The following is a 25356-nucleotide window of genomic DNA, read 5'->3' on the forward strand; positions in this document are numbered from 1 at the left end:
TTTAAGCTCTGAACAAAGCCTTGGAAGTTGATTGTAGTGTTTATTACATGCTTTTTTAAATCCATCAGTATAAAGCACGTTAATTATAATAACACTGTTACTCCGTAACAATACATCTGCACTCTTAGCAAACTGATTATACAGTCCTCCATTTTAACCAAGCGAACATGACGGGTGTAAATCTGTATAATCCAGCCTCGTTGCTTTGTTCATTATTCTAGTGGTTGCATACAGTATTAAACAAAATCCCGTCACCCCCCTGAAAACTGCTATATACATTTTTCCATAACTATAATCCTTTTTTTACTTAAATATTAGGCACATCAGAGAAAAATGTACCCTCATGTTTACTTATTGGAGCCATTTGAGCTTTTATGTCCAACATTTCCATGGAGAAAACCCATCAGTTTTACCGCCATAACATCTGATATAATCTGAGCAGCACTTTGTCTAGTCTTAACACGGCTGCTGGTAGATTCAAGCAGACGTTCTGGAGCTATATATTCATTTTACAGTTTGGATTATTGAGCTTTAGATTCAATGCAATGAACAGTCATTTAGGCTTTTAACTATAATTAACAGTTATATAGCAAAATAATTTCAACTTAGAACTTCATACTTAGAAATAGCTCTTTGATCACTTTTATCCATCCGTTTCCTGTAGCGCTTATCCTACAGAGGGTCACAGGGAACCTGGGGTCTATACCAAGAGACTGGGATACAGGGAATTTTGGGATACAGGGTCACAGGGAAACTGGGGTTTATACCAAGGGACTGGGATACAGGGAATTCTGGGATACAGGGTCACAGGGAACCTGGAGTCTATACCAAGGGACTGGGATACAGAGTCACAGGGAACCTGGAGTCTATACCAAGGGCCTGGGATACAGGGAATTCTGGGATACAGGGTCACAGGGAAACTGGAGTCTATACCAAGAGACTGAGATACAGGTAATTCTGGGATACAGGGTCACAGGGAACCTGGAGTCTATACCAAGAGACTGGGATACAGAGTCACAGGGAACCTGGAGTCTATACCAAGAGACTGGGATATCCCAGTCTCTTGGTTTTGACTCCAGGTTCCCTGTGACCCTGTGTAGGATAAGCACTACAGAAGATGGACAGCACCGTGGACGGAGTGGTAACCAATCACAGGACACATTCACACACGAACACCCTCATTCACTACAGACAATTTGGACAATTTAGAGATACCAATCAGCCTATAACACGTCACTGAACTTTAGGAAGAAACCAGAGTACCTGGAGGAAACCCCCCAGAGCACAGGGCGAACATGCAAGCTCCATGCACACAGGGCGGATGGAGGAATCAAACCCCCCTGACCCTGGAGATGCTAACTACTAATTAACCCAAAGTGTAACTCTATAACACATTTAATAGAGATTCATCTAAACCACTGTAATGTCTCTTTAAAGCTTTCATTCGAAACCACTGATCATTCTTTAGACACCATGCCCAGGATCTTCACTCATCCAGATAATAGCTATTGTAAGAGCTTAGTGAGTCAGTAGTAAATGTTCTGTGCAAGTTTTTCAGACTGACACATCTCAGAAAATGTACCCTGATTATATTTTAAACGTGTTTCTATGTCATTGTGACATAAAGCGAGTAAGTAGTCACTTATTATATTTATATATATTTATAATCGCTACACTATGGAAAAAAAGTTCCAGGAATCCAGGTCTGAGATCATGTTTTGGAAACGTTCTCCATCAGTGACACAGCTGTGTATTCAGTAATTGGCTGGTTAAAAAAGAAAAAAAAAAAAAAAAACCCTAAGTGCTGAAGTGAGCATGTGCTGTTTCTGAGCTGAGAGTCACCAGAGCTTAATGTCCTGTAAGTCCAGGTCTCCGAGGACCTCCAGCTGGGTGATGGAGCTCAGGTCCTGCACTCGGTGTCTGTACTCCAGCAGATGCTCTCCGTTCACGGCGATTTTAAACTGGTGAGTCTGGCACAGGATGATGATCTGAAGACACGGATGGATAAGAACAGGTGTGTTCAAGAGCCACAGACAACCAGAATTCTGTAAGTGCTTTCGAATGATGATGATGATGATGATGTTCCTGCCACAAAATACTTAAACAACTGGTGAACATTCGAGATCTTGATTTAACCCTGATTTAATATGCACTTCGTGTCATCCCAGAAATCTTTGCATTTAGATACAATTTCAGTTCAAATTTGATAAGCCAAATTAATAAAATACTAATCTAATATTTTAATAACATTGCTTTTGCTACGTTCAAACTAAGCTTTATGCATATTACCATGAAATCACTTTAGGATACAGAATTAGACTGAAATCCCTAATGAGCCAGAGGTACGAGTGGTGAGGAAAAACTCCCTGAGGAAGAAAGCTTGTGAGAAACCAGACTCAAAAGGGAACTCATCCTCTAGAGGGAGTTACCAGATAGTGGGGTTAGTGGTACAGTATACAGTACAGTGATGTTAATAAGAGTCCTGGGTGGAGCACAGGTTTTATGATTACAGCAGCAGTTCTGAGGTAAAAAGCTACAGTATCCTATTATTATTATTATTATTATTATTATTATTATTAATACTACTACTCAAAGTTCTCAGGTCATCATGAGAAGAAGTGAAGATGTAAAATGTGTTCTCATCCTTAGAAAAGCCTCACATGTAACAGCGCTGGCCTTTTTTTTCTTTAACTATTCCTTATTTATTTTTTATTAAAGGTTATCTCAATTACTTGTCTTTTAAAGCGCTGAATCATTACCATGAATCAGGAATGAAAGCTTTTGATCTTGAAGGTAAGTTCGATGAGGAGGACAAAAAAATTCAGCAAAGGAATCCAGACTAACGTCTAATTTCTTAGAATGATGTGCTGCAGATGTGGAAGATTAAATGAAAAACACATGAAGGTATTCCTTTAAGAGGAGTTTAAGCAGTAATAACGTGTTAATAAGTCACGTGTTGAGTTTGAATATCAGTAGAGTAAGAATCCAAGCTGCTCATCAGTCTGTTTTGATTGTCTTCCTCTCTACTTCCTGTCGATCAGAGCAACGCTAGCCAATTGCATGAACAGAATAGAGGAGTTAGTGCTCTCCGTTTGTCCGTAATATGATAATGCTGTTTAAAAATATGAGGTGTCTTCACGTCTCCAAAGAAGCATTCCCCATCCCACACTGTGCGACAGGAGAGCTTGAAATAGCTCTAAATAAAAAGCTGTTAATTTTTCTTTTTTGGCATAAGTCACAATTTAACAATACTGAGTCAGTGTTACAAACCTGGTGGTCAAAACCGGGTAACCAGGCGTTATGTCATGCTACAGCAACGATTTCACTCACTAAAGTCTCCTGTGTGAATGTCAGAAGCCCCTTTTCTTTGCCGTAATACACACTCCTACCTCAAAATATTTCCCAGCTGTGAAGGGGAAGTACGAGAGCTCCATCTCCTCGGGTCCCCAAGACTCGCTTAAGAAGGAGTTGCGGACCAGTGTGCCCGATTTGATCCGTGCATTGACGTGTAGGGCGATGTTTTTTGACTCGCTGCACCTCAGGTTTATAGAGAAACTAGAACACATAAAACAAATCAGTTACAGTGTGCCTGTTATATGAATAATAAAATAAAGGAGCAGAGCTAAGGTACCTGTGAGGAAACAAGCTGACATGACCCTTAATTGTTATGTGCTGTCCAGGACTGAGCCCTTTAAGTATGCTGCCTCTGTAGGGTATACTCTAGAGGTGATGAGAAAATGTCTTCATTGTAACTGGTGCAGCTTTGTACAGAATTCTTTGTTTTCAAAGTAATATATCAGTTCCAACTCACCAAATCACCCGATTCTGAAAATATTGCCTGTGGAAATGAGATTATGAATCTTAATAACCGAACTGATTTGAAAAGGAATCAGTAAATGATTTGTTGTGATGAGACAGGGCGTCTTACCGAGCTTGGGACGTAGCCAATGGCTTGTATTTGAACTTTTCCTGATACGGAGAACGTGTCGACCCTGTGCAGAGGGATTCTGTGCCGATACTCCAGGACATGAGCTCCGTTTACTGCCACCTGCAGGACAGAAACAGCCATCATAGACACACCACACTGCTGAGCATCTTGATAGCCTGTGCTTGAAGTACCGGATGTTTCGGGAGTGTAGAGAACTCTCGTTTATAGTTATCAACCCTATTTATCTCCATAATCAGACATCACTGTGTGGTGGCTTCCAGAAAACTGCAAAAAGATTTGGTTGTTTTTTTATTTCGTCTTTACTTCGAGAAGACAAACATATTTCACCAAAACCAGACAATCTAGCCTTACTGTTGACATTCCAGATTTTAAACTCTTCTTCTGTCTAAGACACAACAAAAGAAAAAACATATTTCACACATTACACCGCAAACAGTTTACACACTTCACTTGTGTTTTTTAAAATTTATATACAGTACAGGTTTTCCCGAATAAGAACAGATGGACAAATGTGTCCTAAACAAACACGAATACACAAGCTTGTAGGGATGGTTATCAAGTCCTGGCAAAACTCCAACCCAAGCCCAAACCCACATGTCCAGAGATCCAGAGTTCAATACCACAGTCCAGGAGAGCAAAATTGACCGCTCTCTCAGAGAGGAAGAGGCGACATGCTCTCTCTCTCTCTTCCCACTATTACTCACAGTGACACTAGCCAATTATGGCATGTGGAAGTGGGCGGGTAGCAGTTTCCCTTGAGTGCGTTATGCTGCCCCTGATGCAGCAAATAAAAAAAAACACACTTGAAACTAGCCCAGAAATTGTAGATAAATATTTCTTATTTTTTCAATCTTCATGTGCATTTCCGAATTTGCGATATTCGTATCATCATATGTGCAACCTGGCAGCTCTGTTCACTTCTGGTTTAAATCCATATAAGAAAACATACAGATACAGGCAATGTGCTACAATTCTAATATATGGTATAAAACCACAGTTTGATGACATTATGTGCCAGGTTTTCCCAGGTCACCACAACGCGTGTACTCTTAAAACCTACCCGGTTTACGATCATGTCTACATGCTTTAAATTTTAACATCCATCCTCTTACAGGAAGAGAGACATCTAGTGTAATGAATACCAGGACAACAGTCAGAGTTTTCTGTGATTGCTGTGGCCAAAAATGCTTGATTTTGCTGCAACTGTTTTCATTTGTAATGCAATTTGTGTGAAACTACTTTAATACTACTTGGTGAAGATTCTTCTTTTCCCTTCCTACCAGCGAAGACACATATGTAATGACTTTCTGCGACAACTGTACTCACATTGGCCGCACGTGCATCTATAAGGGCTTTGGCTGAATGTGTATTGTGATAACATCTGCAGGAATTTTGAAAAAACTGCAAACGGAGTTATCTTAAATTTGCATTGAATTCTGCCACCAAAAAAAAATAAAAGGTGACATGATCATCTTTTATTAATCAGTCTTCTTTTATCATTATTTGCACCCAATGCAGGTACCTTCTATTTGCTTTGGATATAAAATGTTGTAGTCTTGCCTCTGATGGCTGGGAAATGGGGAAATAAATATGAAATCACTTACACATACCAGATCGGGTATATTTAGTTTCTATCCAGTAGCTCACAGAAAGTTGATACAGATGTTTTGTGTAAAATTAAAAGATCTGGTTTTAATTTAAAGCTGCAATTATTTTTGGCCCAACAGCGCCCTCTGGTGGGAAATTTGTATGGTAAACTTGTTAATATGTTCTGGTCAGCTATTAACTACTGCAAGAAGGAGGTACGTGCATGTCAATTATTTTTCATGCGCACAGACCACTCGTCCAAGAGCAGCAATGACGAACAGGAACTAGCAGACATGTTTGGGAACCACAGGAGTAGAATTGCAAATTTCTTCCTTAACCAGGGTGATAATCAGAAATGTATATCCTACTCAGAGACAGGTGGTAAATACTAGTGTTTCTCATCACATGCCAAGCCAGCTCAAACCCAGACTCTCCAGGTGAATATCAGGTCACTCACCTTGAACACATCTTCCTGTACTAGAATGATTGTCTCAAAGGATGCTCCTTGCTTAAAAGGCATCTGATCCAGGACCTCCTCTCGACCCCAGCTACCTTGCTGTAAGGAGTTGCAAACGATACACGGTGAGCTCCTGAAGCGGGGATTGAAGTGTAAAGCGATGTCGGCTCGGGGCTTAGTGCTGCTGCCACAGGTCAGGTCAAACTGGAACCTGGAAGCAGGAGTACACTTATATATAACTACATAAATATATTACATAAAACTATGCTGCTTAATATTTCACCTTGATAATTCCCGTTCCCGTTCATATTATACATGATTCTTGTTTTGCTGTGCAATAACCACAACACACTTCTAAAAATGTTGCACGTAATCTAGACTAGATCTGCACAATCTAAACAAAACGTGTATTTGCAATTAAATGATTTCATACTGCAACCGTATGCTATGCAAGTTTATAAATGATAAACTTGTGGAGTCTTAATGCAGCATGGTTACAGATTGTTCTGACTTAAATATTTCAGCTGTGTGGATTCATCAAATCACATATCCTGAGCATTTAAAGGAAAACACATTAAGATGAAACGTTTATACTGAAATATATCGGTCTTGTGTTCAGCTCATAATTTGCTGGTTCGTTCTCCAGTGAAAGAGGACACTGCTAGTGTGGTTAAAATGGCTTTTAACGTAAGAAATGATTCAGCAATCCTAACCATAAGGAAGAAACGTTTGCTTCTAAGGTTTCGCTTTTAGCTCCTAACAAAGAAAAACAGCAAGAGTGTGGTTTGTTGCGTTTTTATATAAGACGTAGTGGGTACTTAAATTGCAGCTATACAACCAAAGATACAGCAGATACACGGCTCTGACAGTTTAGCAAACTCAGATGCAGTTGCTGGTGGTATTAACGTGAGATCTATGGAGCAGAGTGACATGATGAGATGAGAGCGCTGGACAAAGTAAAGAATTAAAGCGCCGCTGCATCGTGCCGTCTAGGTAGAGCTGAAGTGACTGTCCAATCACTCACTGTTAAACAGCACTGTTGGTAATGTAGAAACTGTTAACTAAAGTAAAAAAACAGATCATCATGTTGATGGTGGTGGCTCAAGCTGTTAAAGCTCTGGTTCGTTGACCAGAAAATCGGGGGTTTAAGCCACTGTTGGGCCCTTGAGCAAGGCCCTTAACCCTCTCTCCAAGGGCGCTGTATCATGGCTGACCCTGTGCTCTGACCCCAATCCCCAAAGATGGGATATGCGAAGAAAGAATTTCACTGTGCTGTAATGTATATGTGACAAATAAAGGCTATTTCTGATGGGGGGGAAAAAAAAGTCCAGACGCTTTTACAGATGATAAAGATGCATGTTGATTTTTACTTTTTCAGGTTAGAGGCATCATGTTCATATTACAGGTCATAATATTACAGTCTTAGTGGTTTGTAAAAGTGTTACCTATTAATAAGTGTTACCTGTCAGCATGATTGAGAACACAGCCCTGAACTACAACCATCTCTCCAGGCTGAAGCCCACCTGGGATGAGTCCTGTGAAAGGAATTACCTGAAATAAATCCAGCAGATTACATTAACGATGGCGTTCACAAATAACATCTCTACTTTATATATCCACAAGGAATATAGCAAGGTGGCTACTTGTTTTTAGCCTCTGTTGCTCACTTGCTTTTACCTGGACCGGTTAACGGATGCTAACCAGGACAGCTGTGGTTTATCTGTAGCTAAGCAGAAATATATGTGCTAAAAAACAACAACCGTTGTCATCCTGGATTAATGATACCTACCGGGTTGAAAATGGCCTGTTTCGCATTAGCCACGGACATTGGGAAACCCTGTATTACACCAGTTTATAGATGAGGATGTTTAGCTCTTCTCAAAACGCCATTTTCCTCTATCGGAAATGAATCGCGCGCGAATCGGTTCTGTGAATCGGTTCTCTCACTTCGAGTGAGTCGATTCAAATTGTTTTAGTTCTAATATTCCACTGTGCAGAGTCATTTTAAATGTGGTTTTAGGCTAACATTGGTATGGGTACTATTAGCCGATGGTGTAAATAGGACGTGTGAATGTTTCTTGCTTTTAACGGTCAGTGTCTATGGTGCTGTGATTTTTTTTTTTTGGTCAGTCAGTAGTTGCATTTCGATTCATTCGAATCGGTTGGTTCGTGTCAGAATCGAGAATCGAGTCAGTAAATTGATTCGGTAACGCCATCCCTGACTGAAACCTAAATGATATACGTACATGACTCACTAAACCCCAAATAAAACACATTTCTGACTAAAACCATAATTAAAAACAGGTACCTGACTGACTAAAACCTTAAAGTGAATAACACTGATGATCTCCTCATCATGGCCCCTGTTAGTGGGTGGGATATATTAGGCAGCAAGTGAACATTTTGTCCTAAAAGTTGATGTGTTAGAATCAGGAAAAATGGGCAAGTGTAAGGACTTAAGGGAGTTTGACAAGGGCCAAGTTGTGATGGGATCAGGGCATCTCCAAAACTGCAGCTCTTGTGGGGTGTTCCCGGTCTACAGTGGTCAGTATCTATTAAAAGTGGTCCAAGGAAGGAACAGTGGTGAACCGGTGACAGGGTCATGGGCGGTCAAGGCTCATTGATGCACATGGAGAGTAAATGCTGGCCCGTGTGATCCGATCCACCAGATGAGCTACTGTTGCTCAAATTGCTGAGGAGGTTAATGCTGGTTCTGATAGAAAGGTGTCAGAATACACAGTGCATCACAGTGTGTTGCATATGGGGCTGCATAACCACAGACCAGTCAGGGTGCCCAGCTGGTCATAATGTTATGCCTGGTCGATGTATATTACTTAATGACTGACTGACACTAAATAACATAAATCCCGGACTAGAACCTCAATCACTTACATTACTGACTGATTAAAACCTAAACGTGTCTAAAATGCATCACACAGCATGTATAATAAGCTTGCTAACACACTGGATGTTCAGCATTGATTCATTTTGGGATTTTTGAGCCATTTCTGTTTTTCATGATGCACAATAATGGGATTAAACGATTGATTGTGTTTCTACAAAATATTTATGTGTGTATGTACTTTATTCTTTTAGAAATCAGGGAGAAGAAAGACTACTAACATTCATACTGGGATAATATCAGACACAAATATTAAGACAGCAGTTTAATTAAAGTTCTGTAAAGCTCTGAAATATAAGACTTTCCTTTCACTTGTCTAGAATTATTTACAAGTATTTTTTTATATAATCAACATAAAGAAAGTATACACCGTTCATGGTTTGGACAAAAAGGCTGCTCCGTTTGTTCACTTTTACCCAAAATGAAACCCGTCATGATTCAAAACCAGTGGCTTAAAATAACCAACAGTTTGATGATTTGTGATTACATTGCAATAATGAATAGCAAAATACTATATCAGTATAATGTAATGACCTACAAACAAATATTACTTAAGCAAGAACAATATTATATTGACACATGCCTTATATATCAAAGTACAAACTATCTTAAAAAGGTCCTAAAGTGACCTGAAATTGCACTTTATTCATTTCGGGTCACCTTGGGACAAGCAGTGGTTGAACAAATTCTACCTGAACTTTGCACTTTGGTGTTTCATCAGGACAAACCAAACAAACATTTAAGCTAGTGAAACATTAAAAACATATCAAGAAACAGCATGAATAAGAAAATGCATTTTTCTATAGTGCACCTTTAGACTCCAATCACTGATCGGTCCAGCAGATGGAGACTGTGAGCTTTGTAAACGCTATCACAATCTTAAAGGTAAATTCCACCATGAAACGCTTTTATAGAAATGTTTCTGATGCATTAGATACAGCTGCTACTGTATTTTCCAGTTCTGTATTAATCCAGTGAGAAGTTTACAACTGTGAGCCTCTCTAATGTTGTAGGTTAATAGGTGCAGTTGTGCAGTTACGACAGCGACTCGGGTCAACTAGTTGTGTATCAGCCGTATGTGATGACAAGTGCGACGCCTTTGACGAAGGTATAAGCAATAAAATTCAGACTTTGGAAGGAATCAGAATGTACAGATGAAGAGGATAGAGAGTCTAAAGCGCTGCTGCATCACTCTCTTTAGTTAGAGATGAGTGAGTGCTAAATCTCACTAACAGCAAAGAAGAGTAGGAAACTTTTAACCAAAGTGAATTTCCACTCAGAATACACCGCAACATTTAGTAACTGTTGGGAAACATTAAAGTCATTCATTGTGGAGTAAACCTTTCAAGGTCACTGTTGACGCAATACACAAACAGCCAATGTTTAAAGAAAATATGCGTACAGACTTTGTACTTATTCAGACTCCAGGGAGTAATAAGAATTTTTGGGTTTCTGGCCCAGTCTGTTAGTAAGATAAAAGTTCAGCAACGACTTTATAAACAAAAGACTGTCAGTAGTAAAGCTAGATGAAAAGCAAAGTAAAGTGTCATATTTGTAAAAGCCTTTCTAGTTGACTTCAACGGAAGATCTGGATGAGTAAACTAGACACAACTTCCTTTTGTCAGCTTCAGGTTAAGGGATGTAGCTGTGGACTCAAAATTTCGCAGTGTGGTTTGTATGTATGTACAATTAAAACAAGATTATAAAAGTTTAAGTTTAAGTAAAAGCAATAACCGTAGCTCCAGCTGAGAAATCGGACAATTATCATGCTGTTGGGTGAGCGAAATGGACAAAATACTCAGTGGCACATGCGCGCACACACACACACACGTACACATACACACACGCGTACACATGCGCGTACACACACGCGCGTACACACACACACACACACACACACACACACACGCGCGCGCGCGTACACACACACACACACACACACATGCGCGCGTACACACACACACACACACACACACACATGCGCGCGTACACACACACACAAGCTGCCTGATGCACCATGGTGAATAAGCATTTAAGCCCCAGTACTCTTTGGGTTTCCCACATTCTGATGATCTGCAGCATTGTGTTGTGTCTTCAGCTCTGCCTTTGTTGTCGTGGAAAGCTTCCAAGGTCAGACCTCCATTAAAAACAATGGCAAATGAAGCAGAAAAAATGTGCATGAGGCAATAGCAGAGATAAAATTTTGGGTCATAAAGATTGACTTAAGCAGTCTTTTCAACAACGTGGATGAAATAACAAGGAGCTTCTCCTTGTCCTGGAGTATAGTGCTTGAAATCACCATATACTTTCTGCTTGCACTTTCCACAGAATGCTGCCTTCAGAAGCTCCTTGAAGCTCTCCAGCCGATGCGGGTAATACGACAAGCGGAATTTACTGTAAGACAGACAGGAAATTAGGATATCCTGCCTCATATTATAAGTCTGCTTAATAAATAGCAACAGATGTAAATCATTATTCATCATGCAAATGTAACTGTAATTCCTAATACAAGTATTAATAACATGAATGAGTTGCAAGAGCTACTAGAGTGATTTATCTGGCAACCCAGTGTAGCACTTTATGACCATTATGACCACCTGTGCACCCTGACTGGTCTGTAGCACAGTGAAATTTTGCTTACATTTATATTACATTAAAAACCCTTTTTGACCCATATGGGTTGAAACTGGAGGTATGTTCCTCAGTTGCATGAATCTCATAAAACAATACACTTGCTCATTGGGCTGATTATCTAGAAGCACCAGCGGTTCAGCAATTCCTGTTTCATGAGCAAGTGCTGGCATGTGGATGTGATTATGCTGCATCACTGAACATAAACCTGAACTCTGAGCCAGGTCGCATGGCATACACAAGAATTAGCTAACCCTTTTTGAAGGTGTATAAATCTTTTAATTAATCTGTTAATGACACTGTCTGCTATCGAGCTCCAAAGGCACACCAGGGTTGCACATGTTTTCAAGTATGCCAAGCAAAATACCAATAATAATAATAATAATAATAATAATAATAATAATAATAATATACAGTGATGCTTAGCCTCTAATAAGAGGAAAATAAACCAGTTTTCCATTAAAATGGCTACATGTTTGAAAGGAAAATCTCTAAACACTCTAAATTAGCTCCTTCAGTTTACTGTAGTACCTTGTCTCAGGTGCTTTCTGTGATCCTTCAGGTTGTGAGATCTCCAGCGAGTAGTCCAGTGTCACCATGGTGGGCCTGTTGTTCACCCAGAGTACAGATGTGTCGATGTCTTGTTTCAAATCACTCTAGAGAACAAACAGAGAGAGGCAGAAAAAACATTTTTGAATCTTGGGTCTAAAAAGTGGGTGAAGGTTGTGTACTAACATCTTGTATACCAACAAATTAAAATCCCCCAACCCTTGCACAGCTCCAGGCTTGAATTCAGTTCCGTTTTTGGATGAAAGCATATCCCTGATGAATCCACTGAATCCAGAGGTTACACTAACACGTGCTAGACAGGCCTGTGTCCATAGGCATTATGTGCCATTTTTTTGTTCCCGTTAAGGAGTCCAGCCTATAAGGGGTTAATTCTCAGTGCCAGTCCCAAAGCCCAGATAAAATTGCATCAGGAAGGGATCCATCATCAAATCTGTGCCAGATTAAAATATGCTTACCGGATGATCCACTGCATCAACCCAGACCAGAGAGCAGCCAAAGGACAACAACAACAATGTCCATGATATTACAGGAAAATAACCAATGACAGGATGGTGGGATGCGGGCTGGGTTACTGTTCTACATTATAATGCAGACTGTATTCATTTATTTAGTAACAACAGGGATGCCTATAGTGCACACTGCATGTACAAACACTTCAAAAATGGCTTTTTTATCACAAAGATAAATGTATAATTGTTAATTACACAGTAACGTAATCTTCCACTAATGAATGAGAGTTTTATGAGTACCGCCCTGCAGAGATGGGTTTTTAAGGAGGTAGTGTTTTGTGACAGTCAGTGTTGATGGTGTAAGCAAGTTTCCCAAAACACGAAAGTCTTCAAGATTTTTTTTGGCTTCTTAATAATTCAACATGCTGTGTTTTTCACTTAACAGGAGCTAACCTGCTTTACGGACATTCCACAGCATTAAATTTACCTAGAAACAGGTAAATTTCATCAGAGGTACTCTGCTGACTAGCTTCATGTTTTGTCTGGTTTAGGTTAATGAGGAGTTCAATGTGAAATCTGTAGGCGTATCTTGAAGAAGATTTCACAAGAACCTCATTTCTTGGACTGGCTTTCTGAAATGTTTCCATATCTTTGGACTCAAGGCCACAGATTTTTTTTGCTTGTCACTTTACCCACATGCAGTGATTTGAGTCGTCTAACAAAGAATGACAGGAACGAATATTCTGTGTCCAGCACACGGTCAAAAGCTAGGTCAGTTTTTTTTGTTGACAGATTGGTGGCGTGGGTGCCCTTTTCTATTTTCAGCCCAAGCTTAGTGGCACCACTTCCTGTGAGGACCCTTGGTAATATTTTTGATGTGGCTGGACCGGATTATCTGCATTTACATTATTTCTAATAAAAACTTAAATTCGTATGCCGAGGATCCACTGTATAGTCAACTTCAGGGTGATAGCAGTAACTCCGCTTTGTGTCCAGGCACATCACACCAGCCTGTTGTTAATTCATTTTCTATAAAAGCATGCCTGGTCGTCTTTTATCTTATTCCATGCAGATCCAATCATAAATTATACCCAGAAAACTGAACGAGTTCTACAGGTTCATGCGGTGTTTTTGAACACTGGAATACCTGGTAATAAATGTTCTTGCCCTGCGGAGCTTTTCCTGTCTCAAGGATGTAGTCGTAGTTCCTGTGATCGATGATCAGGATTCCTCCAGGTTTCACCATGCTGGCTATGTTCTGCAGAGCCAGCTTCTGATCACTCTGATCACCTGGAAGATATTCAAATCAGTCAATACATCTACAACCATTAACGAGCTCAAGTAATTGTACATTAATAAACTTTACCTTTAAAATCTGGTAAATGAGCAAATGAGTTCCCCAGGCAGATAACTGCATCGAATCCGTCTCCTGGCTTCTGAATGTCCTCGGACAGCATAAGCCAGTTAGCCTCCTCAATTACTGAGAAAAAGAAATGATCAGTCCAAAAAATAAACACGCTAGTATTATTTACAGAACTGAACGTTGCTCTATGCTATATTAAGGATTCTTTTCTCACCCCAGTTATCAAACGCTGGCTCTTTCCTCCTCTCCCATCTCTCCTTGAGTGCATGCTTCAGCATCTTATCGCTGGCATCTACACTGACCACCTTAAACCCCTCCTCCAGCAGCATGATTGAGTCCACACTGCAAAAAGAAGACGTTTATGCAACATCACAACGGGTTTCTGGTGTTCAGTCCGAGTCATCATCTCCCGTTGATGTACATGAAGATGGACTCTGCATCACGTCATGTGACCGAGTTAGTCAGAGATTATTTTTCTGTACAAGTGCATAGTGTTTTTTTCTTCTTATACAACAGCAATACAAGGCACAAAAATGCAGCTTATCAAAATAACAAGAAACCAGAAAGCACAAAACTCTCGGCCCTGAAGGCTCTCCCATGTTATATTATGCTTACTGAGTGTTACAAAGTTCTGACACTGGAGACTCCTTCCAAGAATGTTAAATAAACCACTCCTTAGACAACAATATCATATTATAGTGAGCATATTAATATTCACCCGTAACTGGCCTTGTATCTAGAACACCTATCAGAGCTGCTTTTGGAGACAATTTGTATAAATGAGCCTAAAATCTGTACAGAAATTTATTTACCATTTAACACAGTCCACACATGATGTTTTTCCATCAAGGAACGTCGCATATCTGTGGGCTGGGAATGTAGGAATTCCACAACAGTGATAACCGAGTCGTCCCGGACCGCAACAAGCAAATTCAATGCAAAACCAAGTGCCATATAAAGAACAGACAAACTGCTCCGTCCACCAGGTATTGCATCATACCTATCAGTAACCTATCAGTAAAACCTTGAATATTGAACCAGTTGCGATATTTTAGTTAAATAATGATCGACTGACCTCAAGAAGGGTTCAACAAGCAAAGTCTCAGACATACACTGAACTTTTAATGTGTGATTGTAAACTACACAATAACGTAATCTTCCACCACCAGAGATGGGTTTTAAAGGCGTCTTCAGTGGCAGTGTTTTGTGACCGTTAGTGTCGATGGTGTAAGCAAGTTTTCCAAAACAGGAAAGTCTTCAGGATTTTTTCTATAATGGAATACTGACCATTTCATCAGAGCATTAGTTACAGCTGGATTCTGCTGACAAGTAGCTTCATCTTTAGTTCTATCTGGTTTAGGATAATGAGGAGTTAAGTGTGAAATCCTCAGGCGTATCTTGAGAAAGATTTCGCCAGAACCTCATTTCTTGGACTTGCTTTCTGAAATATGTTTACTTCCATATTCTTGGACTCAAGGCCACAGATTTTCTTCTTCGTCACTTTACTCACATATGCTGAATTGAGTCATCTGTGTAGGCATATGGTGCATGATTCATGCTTAAGCTCATATCACAATACTGTATCAGATTTATCCATAGTGTTTATTACATTTGTAAATGAACTAATGGACGTTTAGAAGGCAGGGATCTTTCAAATGGAACAAATTTCATTTGAGAAGCAAAGAAATTTCTATTTATAGGCCACAAGGAGAGTGATGGTATACTGAAGTGTCAAAACAACTGTGATGCATGTGAAAAATTGCAAGACATCATCTGTACATGCCTTGTGATCAGCAGCGCCTCATGACCATAGATTTCAGTCGGGCAGGGCAATGTAAATAACGACAAAATCATGGGGGGATTCGATCACATTTGACTTATGCTATAGGTTTCTAACTAGTGAATTTAACCTGTGAAGTAACCCTGTAATAAGTAGCTGAGGGCCATCCTATAGTCAGTCACTATACAGTCTAGCAGCTCATTTGATCTGTTTGTTCAGCTGTGTTCGAGGTAACATAATCAGCTTTTACAGGATTCAGCAAAATCTCTAGCCTGAAAATGTGGAGATGTTTCTTTTTCTCAGCCATGTACAGTATATAAAGTGAGCCATGTATATCAGATCATTTTTTTGGTCTATGCCATAATTCCCCTTTCCCCACTTCTAATCTTTGTAATATACAGTTTCTTAGAATAAGATTGGTCTGGACATCATAGACACATTATCAGATAACATTGCCAGTGAAATTTGCTTTAATACAAGATCACGTTGGCTGCACAGAGATTTTTTTTAAAATATCCCAATCTGGCAACCCTGTCATCAACTGTATATAACATGTATTGTTATAACTCAACTCTAAATATTATTAATGCTTTTCTTCATAAAGAACTGTACTGGTAGTGTGACTGAGAGACCCATAGCAGTATGAATATATTTGAGAAGTGCTGAATAAAGACAGTGTGTGTTTATCGGTGTGTGTGTGTGCATGTGTGTGTACATTGCCGTACAAACAGCTGCTGTATGCTGTAACAGTATGACTACAAGCTATTATTAGGTCAGGTTAGTATGTCACTGTTTCACTGGTAGAGAGGGTAAAGTTCGACAAGCCTGAGCCGTAGCAAAATCTATACAACGATTTCATCCTCAGACTGAAAAGCATTCAGTCTTGCGATTATTTTTAGATAAAGGTCATGAGTGATACACTTCTCTTCCTTAAACCTGCAGAAAAATGCTGACGGCTCGGGACACGGCAGACTAAGTAATGTCTGTCTCTGCTGATATTACGCGACATAGACGTGCTCTAGACTCTCCATTATGTCACAATAAAGAGATAGGAACAGATCTTTAACAAGGAAATGGTAGAATTTTTAATCTGAAAGTTATTTCATATTGGTGTGCATGACATTTTTAGAGTTAAACTAAGAGTGTTTGCCTTTGGTTGATCGAATATTGATATGTTGTAGAAATATTATAGAATATTTTAGAAACACTAGAAAGCCGAGATCATCTGACTAAACAGCTGGAATCAGGTGTGAACGAAAACCTTGCACCTACACCTGCCCTTTGCGAATAAAATCAGACACCTCTGCCTTTGACAATTTTTCTGAGACTCCCCCTGGAGCATAACACAACTAAAACCCTCAAATAAGAAACTATCAGATTGAAACTCTGCATTCTTGGATCATGAAATTACAGTATAAAGGTTTTCTGCAAACCGGCAGAATATCCACGCTCCTGGCCTTCACTGTGAGATCCCATAAAACATGCAGGTACTGAATGTGTACCAAACATTTTTTACAGTAAGATAGACGTAGAAACACGGCTCTGGAAATCCCTGGCAAAGGCACAGCTACTTGTGATGGAAGGTAATAGCACAACTGTGTTGTTTAGGTGGAAGGGATGATAAACTTTCCTTCTTTCTTTTTTTATATATATTCATTGATGTTGCGTCTTTAATTGTTGTTGGCCAGATTGCTCTTGATTTAATCTCAATGCTTTTTTTTTTATCCTGGTTACTAAACATATTTCATAACAACACATATTTTATGATGACACCTTTTTCCATTCTTTTCTAATCTATCAGTCAGATCAGGGTCAGAGGAGATCATTGTTCACTCACACATTCAGACCAAAGCAACGGCAATATGAATCAGTATAGAGTCTGAGTTCTGTTCCAGTTAAAGTGAAGTTAAAGTGTAAGCTGCTTTGATTACATGGCTGAGGAGACTATTTCTGAACTTTGCAGAGAGGCAGCCAACTGTCTGGATAGCATTCCTTCACCTCAGACTTTCCCATGACTGTCAACATCAGCAATCTTAGGACCTTCTGTAGTAACTCTAACCACAGGAATCTCTATCTGAAAGATCTTCAGTTAGTCCTAAATGAAAGAATGTCATTACCAATATTTATATCTTAAAAATCTGTCTGAGCAGAGTAGCAGCTGGTGGTGCCAAACACCTATACACACTCACACATACCCTCCCAAACACCTATACATCCTCACAAATACCTATACACACTTACACACACCCTCACAAACATCTATACACACACACACCCTCCCAAACACCTATACATCCTCACAAATACCTATACACACTTACACACACCCTCACAAACATCTATACACACACACACCCTCCCAAACACCTATACACACACCCTCACAAACACCTATACAAACTCACACAAACCCTCCCAAACACCTATACACACTCACACACACCCTCCCAAACACCTATACATCCTCACAAATACCTATACACACTTACACACACCTACAGACACTCACACACCCTCCCAAACACCTATACACACACCCTCACAAACACCTATACAAACTCACACAAACCCTCACAAACACCTACACAAACACACCCTCACAAACACCTAGACAAACTCACTCAAACCCTCCCAAACACCTACACAAACACACCCTCACAAACACCTAGACAAACTCACTCAAACCCTCCCAAACACAAATATAACAGTTCAGTGGGAAATTTGTTTGCCGGCTGTTAAAATGCTTTCAGCATCAAAGGCTTCAATGTTGAACCTGAGGAAGCATCTGCAGGTCTGTAACCTAGCCTTTCTTTAGTTTATAATATATTTAAAATGTAAAATTTTTGTCATTATTGTGAGTGTAGAGAAATAAAAACAGACCCTTTAGTTTGGAATGACATATTACTCGTTTCTGTATAATAAAAAGTGACGGAGTGGTCAGTTGATTTACTGAAGCTGCTAAAACACGCCTGCGCATTCATCGAGCCCATAGTGTACTCAAGACCTGTATACAAAACATTCAGAACTAGTCTGCTAGCCATGGGCATCGCTAGGCCATTTTTAGGGGGGCTTTAGCCCCCCCTAACATTTCTACTCAGCCCCCCTAAAAATTCTGCGATTCCCGATAAACTGTACACAACTTGGTGATCGTCTCAGTCCCCTTTAAAGTTCACATGAAAGCGGCGGCAGACTTCGGCTCCTCCCCGTCTTTCAGCGCCCCCCCTTAAATGAAAATCCTAAAATTGTCCCTGCTGCTAGCTGCCTTTACCAGACACACTTTTTATGAACCCTTTGACAGAAAATATATAGCTCACATTTTTCCTCCTTAAAAATGTGTCGGATCTAATATAACTTAGTTATTTTAGCACTGTAGCGTACATTATGATGACTCTTTTCAGATTGTTTTTTTTTCCAAGGCATTGTTACTTGCCAGTGTGTCCTGTCATAGCTATGCAAAGATTTGATTCCTAAAACAGTATTGAACAATTTTTCTTCTGAAGTCTGGTTTTGTGGTGGCTGTGCTTAAAATTAAATCAATATAATCTTAATTCAAGTGATGAAAGATTCATAACAGTATATAACAGTAAAATAACAGTAAACAGAGTTGAGTACTACTGTAAGGTTAACCCTGCCTGGTATAAGTGTTTGGAAATGATTTAGTTTAAAATATCCATTAGAAACTTAAACGTAATCAAAAACTAATCAAATGTAATCAGTTACTTTACTTTTATTAAGTAATTGAAAAGTTACACTACTTATTACATTTTAAACAGAGTAACTTGTAATCTGTAACCTATTACTTCCAAAGTAACCTTCCCAACATTGCTCACACACACCTATACTCTCTCGCACACACCCTCCCAAACACCTATACACACTCACACACACCTATACTCTCTCGCACACACCCTCCCAAACACCTATACACACTCACACACCTATACTCTCTCGCACACACCCTCCCAAACACCTATACACACTCACACACCTATACTCTCTCGCACACACCCTCCCAAACACCTATACACACTCACACACCTATACTCTCTCGCACACACCCTCCCAAACACCTATACACACTCACACACCTATACTCTCTCACACACACCCTCCCAAACACCTATACACACTCACACACCTATACTCTCTCACACACACCCTCCCAAACACCTATACACACTCACACACCTATACTCTCTCACACACACCCTCCCAAACACCTATACACACTCACACACACCTATACTCTCTCACACAAACCAAAACACACTCACACACACCCTCCCAAACACCTATATACACTCACACACACCTATACTCTCTCACACAAACCAAAACACACTCACACACACCCTCCCAAACACCTATATACACTCACACACACCTATACTCTCTCACACAAACCAAAACACACTCACACACACCCTCCCAAACACCTATATACACTCACACACACCTATACTCTCACACACACCCTCCCAAACACCTATACACACTCACACACCTATACTCTCTCGCACACACCCTCCCAAACACCTATACACACTCACACACCTATACTCTCTCGCACACACCCTCCCAAACACCTATACACACTCACACACCTATACTCTCTCACACAAACCAAAACACACTCACACACACCCTCCCAAACACCTATATACACTCACACACACCTATACTCTCTCACACACACCCTCCCAAACAGCTATACTCTCTCACACACACCCTCCCAAACAGCTATACACACTCACACACACCTATACTCTCACACACACCCTCCCAAACACCTATATACACTCACACACACCTATACTCTCTCACACAAACCAAAACACACTCACACACACCCTCCCAAACACCTATATACACTCACACACACCTATACTCTCACACACACCCTCCCAAACACCTATATACACTCACACACACATCCTCCCAAACACCTATATACACACACACAAACCAAAACACACTCACACACATCCTCCCAAACACCTATACACATTCACACACACCAAAACACACTCACACACACCTTCCCAAACACCTATATACACTCACACAAAGCAAAACACACTCACACACACCCTCCCAAACACCTATACACACTCACACACACCCTCCCAAACACCTATATACACTCACACAAACCAAAACACACTCACACACACCCTCCCAAACACCTATACACACTCACACACACCCTCCCAAACACCTATACACACTCACACACACACACTCCCAAACACCTATACACACTCACACACATATTCTCTGACACAAACCAAAACACACTCACACACATCCTCCCAAACACCTATACACACTCACACACACCCTCCCAAACACCTATACACACTCACACACACCCTCCCAAACACCTATATACACTCACACAAACCAAAACACACTCACACACACCCTCCCAAACACCTATACACACTCACACACACCCTCCCAAACACCTATACACACTCACACACACACACTCCCAAACACCTATACACACTCACACACATATTCTCTGACACAAACCAAAACACACTCACACACATCCTCCCAAACACCTATACACACTCACACACACCTATACTCTCTCACACACACCCTCCCAAACACCTATATACACTCACACAAACCAAAACACACACACACACTCCCAAACACCTATACACACTCAGAAGCATACACATGCAGATAGGGAGCTACATACAGATTTTTTTAACGTAATGCCCGACTGGCTTTTTGTATGTTTGGATGATATATTCTTGGACTGCATCAACTTCCTTGTTTCTACTACAAATTCATTTTCACACAGGTCTTCCATGTACTTCTGTTTGCACAATACCTAGAATAACTTTGCGATAAGCATTTATTAGCTGGTAGTCTCACACACACACGCACACACGCACACACGCACACACGCACACAGCTTGTTCCAGGCAAAACAATGAGTAATAAAGGATTAGCTATTCACTACACAGGTTCAGTTTGTGTTGAGTGACAGAATTATAACAGAGTGTGATTGCAAATATGGCATAACGACATGCGGTAATAATGCTGTAGTAAAAATAACTAGGATAAAATAATGTAGTAGTTCATATATTGAATTGTTTCATAAAATATTGTATCCACTTATATTTTTATTACACACTTAATTACTACATTTACTATTTTATTATTTACACATATGCATATTTATTCCCTTCATTTTGAATAATACAGTACTCCATACTCATGCTCATGATGTGAGAAGTTCGAGATACTGATCTGAAATCACTGAAATGTGTAGAGCATGCTGTAGGGGTTTCTCTAGGTTATTATGAAACAGCTCCAGCCAAAACTGTGTCACCACCGGCTATCAACATTACTCAGAAAGAGCATAGCACTGTCAAGGTCAGTAAACGGGTGGCTGAGCCTTAAATGACTCCCTACTGGAGACAAAGTACACTACATATGACCAGTGAGCCAAACTCTGGTCTGGACTCCTGGACAGTTGAATTAATTTCCTATTTAAGGACAAGTGATGACTGGGTTTAGTGAGTTATATCAGTGGTTCCACACACTGTAATGTTTACCTTGCTTGGACACACCCATGTGGCCTGCTAATTTGATCAGATATGTACATTATACAGCTGCCTGACCATCACACCCACATGTTGTCCTTCCCCAGTCTGTTGCCACAAAGAATTATATAGAATGTCTTGTATAGAATGTCTTGTATGCTGTAGCTTTACAATTTCCCTTCGTTAGAATTAAGCCTGATTCAGTGTGGCAGTGCCCCTGTCTACTAAGATGGCTCTACAAAGACAGGATTTGCCAAGGCTCGTCAAAGTCCTGACCTCAACTCCACTGAAACCCTTTGGAATGAATTTGAATGAAGACTTCACCCCAGGCATTCTCGCTTGACATCAACTTATTAATGCTTTCATGGATGAATAAGCATCCAGCAGAGCCATGCTCCAAAATCTAGTTTAAAGCCTTCCTAGAAGAATGTAGATGATTATAAAAACAAAAGCGTTGGGACTTAATCTGGAACAGCAGGCTTATGCGTGTTATAGTTATACACAAACCTTTCATTTACATTTCTGGCATTTGGCAGACGCCCTTATCCAGAGGGACTTATCTCACTTAATACAATTGAGCATTAAGGGCCTTGTTTAGGCACCCAGCAGTGACAGCTTGATGAACCTGGGATTTGATCTCATACCCTTCAGGTGAGCAGTCCAACGCCTTAGCCACTAAGCTACCACAAACCTTTGGTGGTACAGTGTATGTTAGAGAAGAAAAACAACAAAGTATGTAAAAACATATTTAAGAGCAGGTAAATTAACATAGCTGGAGCAGGTTAAACTACACCAGAGCAGGATTTTCTGGTTCTTATGAATAGAACCTACAATTTTCACTGGTTAAGACTCTGCGCTACTGATCATAAGTTATCAAGTCCTAGGACCTGTCAGGTCCTAGAGCAAGTCCGTGAACCTGTCGGCTCCCATATCATAGCTCTGACCCCAGTGCTCAGACCCCAACTTCCTGACAAGTTAAGATATGCAAAGAAAAGAATTTCACAGTATATAATACATCAAAGTCTTTCTTGTTCCCTTCTTCACTATTTCTTCATAGCTTTTCTTAAGGAACTGATCAGTTTAGTCGTTAATGCGATACAATGCTATTTTTAACCTTGTTTAAACAACATGCACAGGAAGCACAAGATGATGCAATCCCCTACCCTTAATGTGTCATGAGGTGACACTCAGTGACAGATGAGCAGGACGACACAATTAATGTGCAAATGATGAGGGTCAGGATCAGGGAAATGTAGTGGTGTGTGTACGATACAATAAACGTGCAAATGATGAGGGTCAGGACCTGGTAAAATTAGTGGTGTGTGTGTGTGTGAGATACAATAAATGTGCTGAGGGTCAGGATCAGGGAAATGAAGTGGTGTGTGTGTGTGTGTGTGTGTGTGAGAGACAAAATAAATGTGCTAAGGGTCAGGATCAGGGAAATGTAGGTGTGTGTGTGTGTGTGTGTATGTACGATACAATAAATGTGCAAATGATGAGGGTCAGGATCTGGGGAATGTAGGTGTGTGTGTGTCAGGAATTACCCCGTGCCGCACGCCACATCCAGCACCATCTTACAGCCCTGTTGTTTGAGCAGAGACACCACCCAGCTGCGGTACTCCTCCGTGCGGCTCTTCGTGTCTCCGATGTACAGCTGCCACACTTTAGCCGCTTTACCGTCCGCGTACTGATCCGGCAGGCCGACAGCGGCCACACCGAGAGAGCGCGTGCGGTAAATACTGTCCACCATCCTGCCGTTAAACTGGACTTGTGATGAAGATGAGAAACCGGAGCTTATTGTCTGAACGCGGCGCGTGCACAGACCATGCAGAACCTTAGCTATTATTATTTATATACGGAAGCGAACTCACAGGAAGAACTTTGAACCAATCAGATTCCAGCGTTCCCTCACGCCCACATTTTTATTGGTTCAAAGCCGCGGTGACGTTTTCAAGGGAACGTGGCTCCGCCTTATTTGCTGTTTCATCACATTTCTAGGCAGCTGTACGCCACGTGCAGTTATTAGACCAATAAACAGCGCCATTGTACAAATATAGATCTTTTAGAAATATGCAAACGCTTTAGAGACCCTTAACTTATTTATTTATTTATTATGGCATTGATGAAGATCCTACACTGCATTGCCAAAAGATTTGGGACACCCTTAACTAATTTATTTATTATTGCATTGATCAACATCTTACCCTATACTGCCAATAGTGTTGGGTGTCCCAATACTTTTGGCAATGCAGTGTAGGATGTTGATCAATACCATAATAAATAAAATAGTTAAGCAAGGACACTTTTTATATTTCTATATCTTAATAGTTTCTTTATCTTGATAACAGATTGTTAATTATTATTATTATTATTACTAATATTATTATTATTATTATTATTATTATTTGCATATTTTTGTATAACAGATTATTAAATTATTATAAAATTATTATTACTATTATTATTGTACATTTATATACTTTGTATAATATTTTATATAGATGGCTATCTTTTATTTTGAGTCTGACTTTTTATGTCTCTCTTTAATATCTTCAACTTACCTTGCCTTGATATTGTCTTTTTATTAGCTGCTATCCCTTTGCAGGTGTAACAATGCTAACAAAGGCAAATAAAGGATGATCTTATCTTATCTTATCTTATCTTATCTTATCTAACACATCTCTAACATTAATAGACTATAGATAATGAAAGTAAACAATGTTTTAAATTGTTCTTAATTCCATACATTTATAGTAATGGAACAAACACTGGTCAATGGGTCATTTGTTTGATTTAAAAAAAAAAAAAAGATTCATGAACATTTCCTCAGTAAACATGTCCTATGTAAAGCATGAAATGCAGCGTTGTGTCCTAAGGGTGCACAGAAATGGGGTGGTGTTATGCTGCTTAATAACAGGCTCATGCTTTTAAAGTTGCATAGTTAAATTCTTCTTATTGCTTACTTAATTCGAACAAGATGGAATATTATTGTCAAAGCCATAGCCTCAGCACAAGTGTATTAAGTGGCTGAGAAAGCTCTTTTGGAATGCTGACTGGTCCAGAATGCTTGCTTGTGTTTTACAGGCACTTTATAGTCAG

General features: G+C 39.9%; 2 protein-coding genes across 2 annotated transcripts; both read right to left on the reverse strand.

Moving 5' to 3' along the window:
- Positions 1–20: 20 nt before the first annotated feature.
- lgals8b (galectin 8b) lies at positions 21–8884 on the reverse strand. The gene is made up of 8 exons (XM_058398968.1): positions 7783–8884; positions 7456–7544; positions 5994–6204; positions 3929–4048; positions 3812–3838; positions 3632–3720; positions 3390–3555; positions 21–1988 (listed from the first exon to the last, which is right to left on the reverse strand). Exons 1-8 carry the CDS (start codon positions 7819–7821, stop codon positions 1839–1841), a joined length of 891 nt encoding a protein of 296 aa, XP_058254951.1. The 5' UTR covers positions 7822–8884; the 3' UTR covers positions 21–1838.
- A 263-nt stretch (positions 8885–9147) lies between these two features.
- Positions 9148–24095, reverse strand: gnmt (glycine N-methyltransferase). Its single transcript, XM_058398969.1, has 6 exons — positions 23802–24095; positions 14123–14250; positions 13912–14025; positions 13693–13835; positions 12058–12182; positions 9148–11289 (listed from the first exon to the last, which is right to left on the reverse strand). Exons 1-6 carry the CDS (start codon positions 24005–24007, stop codon positions 11118–11120), a joined length of 888 nt encoding a protein of 295 aa, XP_058254952.1. The 5' UTR covers positions 24008–24095; the 3' UTR covers positions 9148–11117.
- Between the last annotated feature and the right edge of the window lie 1261 nt (positions 24096–25356).

The sequence above is a fragment of the Hemibagrus wyckioides genome, linkage group LG09, assembly GCF_019097595.1.
Source record: "Hemibagrus wyckioides isolate EC202008001 linkage group LG09, SWU_Hwy_1.0, whole genome shotgun sequence".
NCBI classification, from domain to species: Eukaryota; Metazoa; Chordata; class Actinopteri; order Siluriformes; family Bagridae; genus Hemibagrus; species Hemibagrus wyckioides.

Excerpts from the sequence above, each read along its gene's own strand:
- lgals8b (XM_058398968.1), bottom strand. The coding sequence starts at position 7,821 with ATGTCCGTGGCTAATGCGAAACAGGCCATTTTCAACCCG. Across the intron at positions 7,545-7,782 it reads AACAGGCCATTTTCAACCCG|GTAATTCCTTTCACAGGACT; the intron begins GTAGGTATCATT and ends GATTTATTTCAG. Across the intron at positions 6,205-7,455 it reads GTTCTCAATCATGCTGACAG|GTTCCAGTTTGACCTGACCT; the intron begins GTAACACTTATT and ends TCCTGCTTCCAG.
- gnmt (XM_058398969.1), bottom strand. The coding sequence starts at position 24,007 with ATGGTGGACAGTATTTACCGCACGCGCTCTCTCGGTGTGGCCGCTGTC. Across the intron at positions 12,183-13,692 it reads GCAAGAACATTTATTACCAG|AGTGATTTGAAACAAGACAT; the intron begins GTATTCCAGTGT and ends TTTGTTCTCTAG. Across the intron at positions 11,290-12,057 it reads CAGAAAGCACCTGAGACAAG|TAAATTCCGCTTGTCGTATT; the intron begins GTACTACAGTAA and ends TCTGTCTTACAG.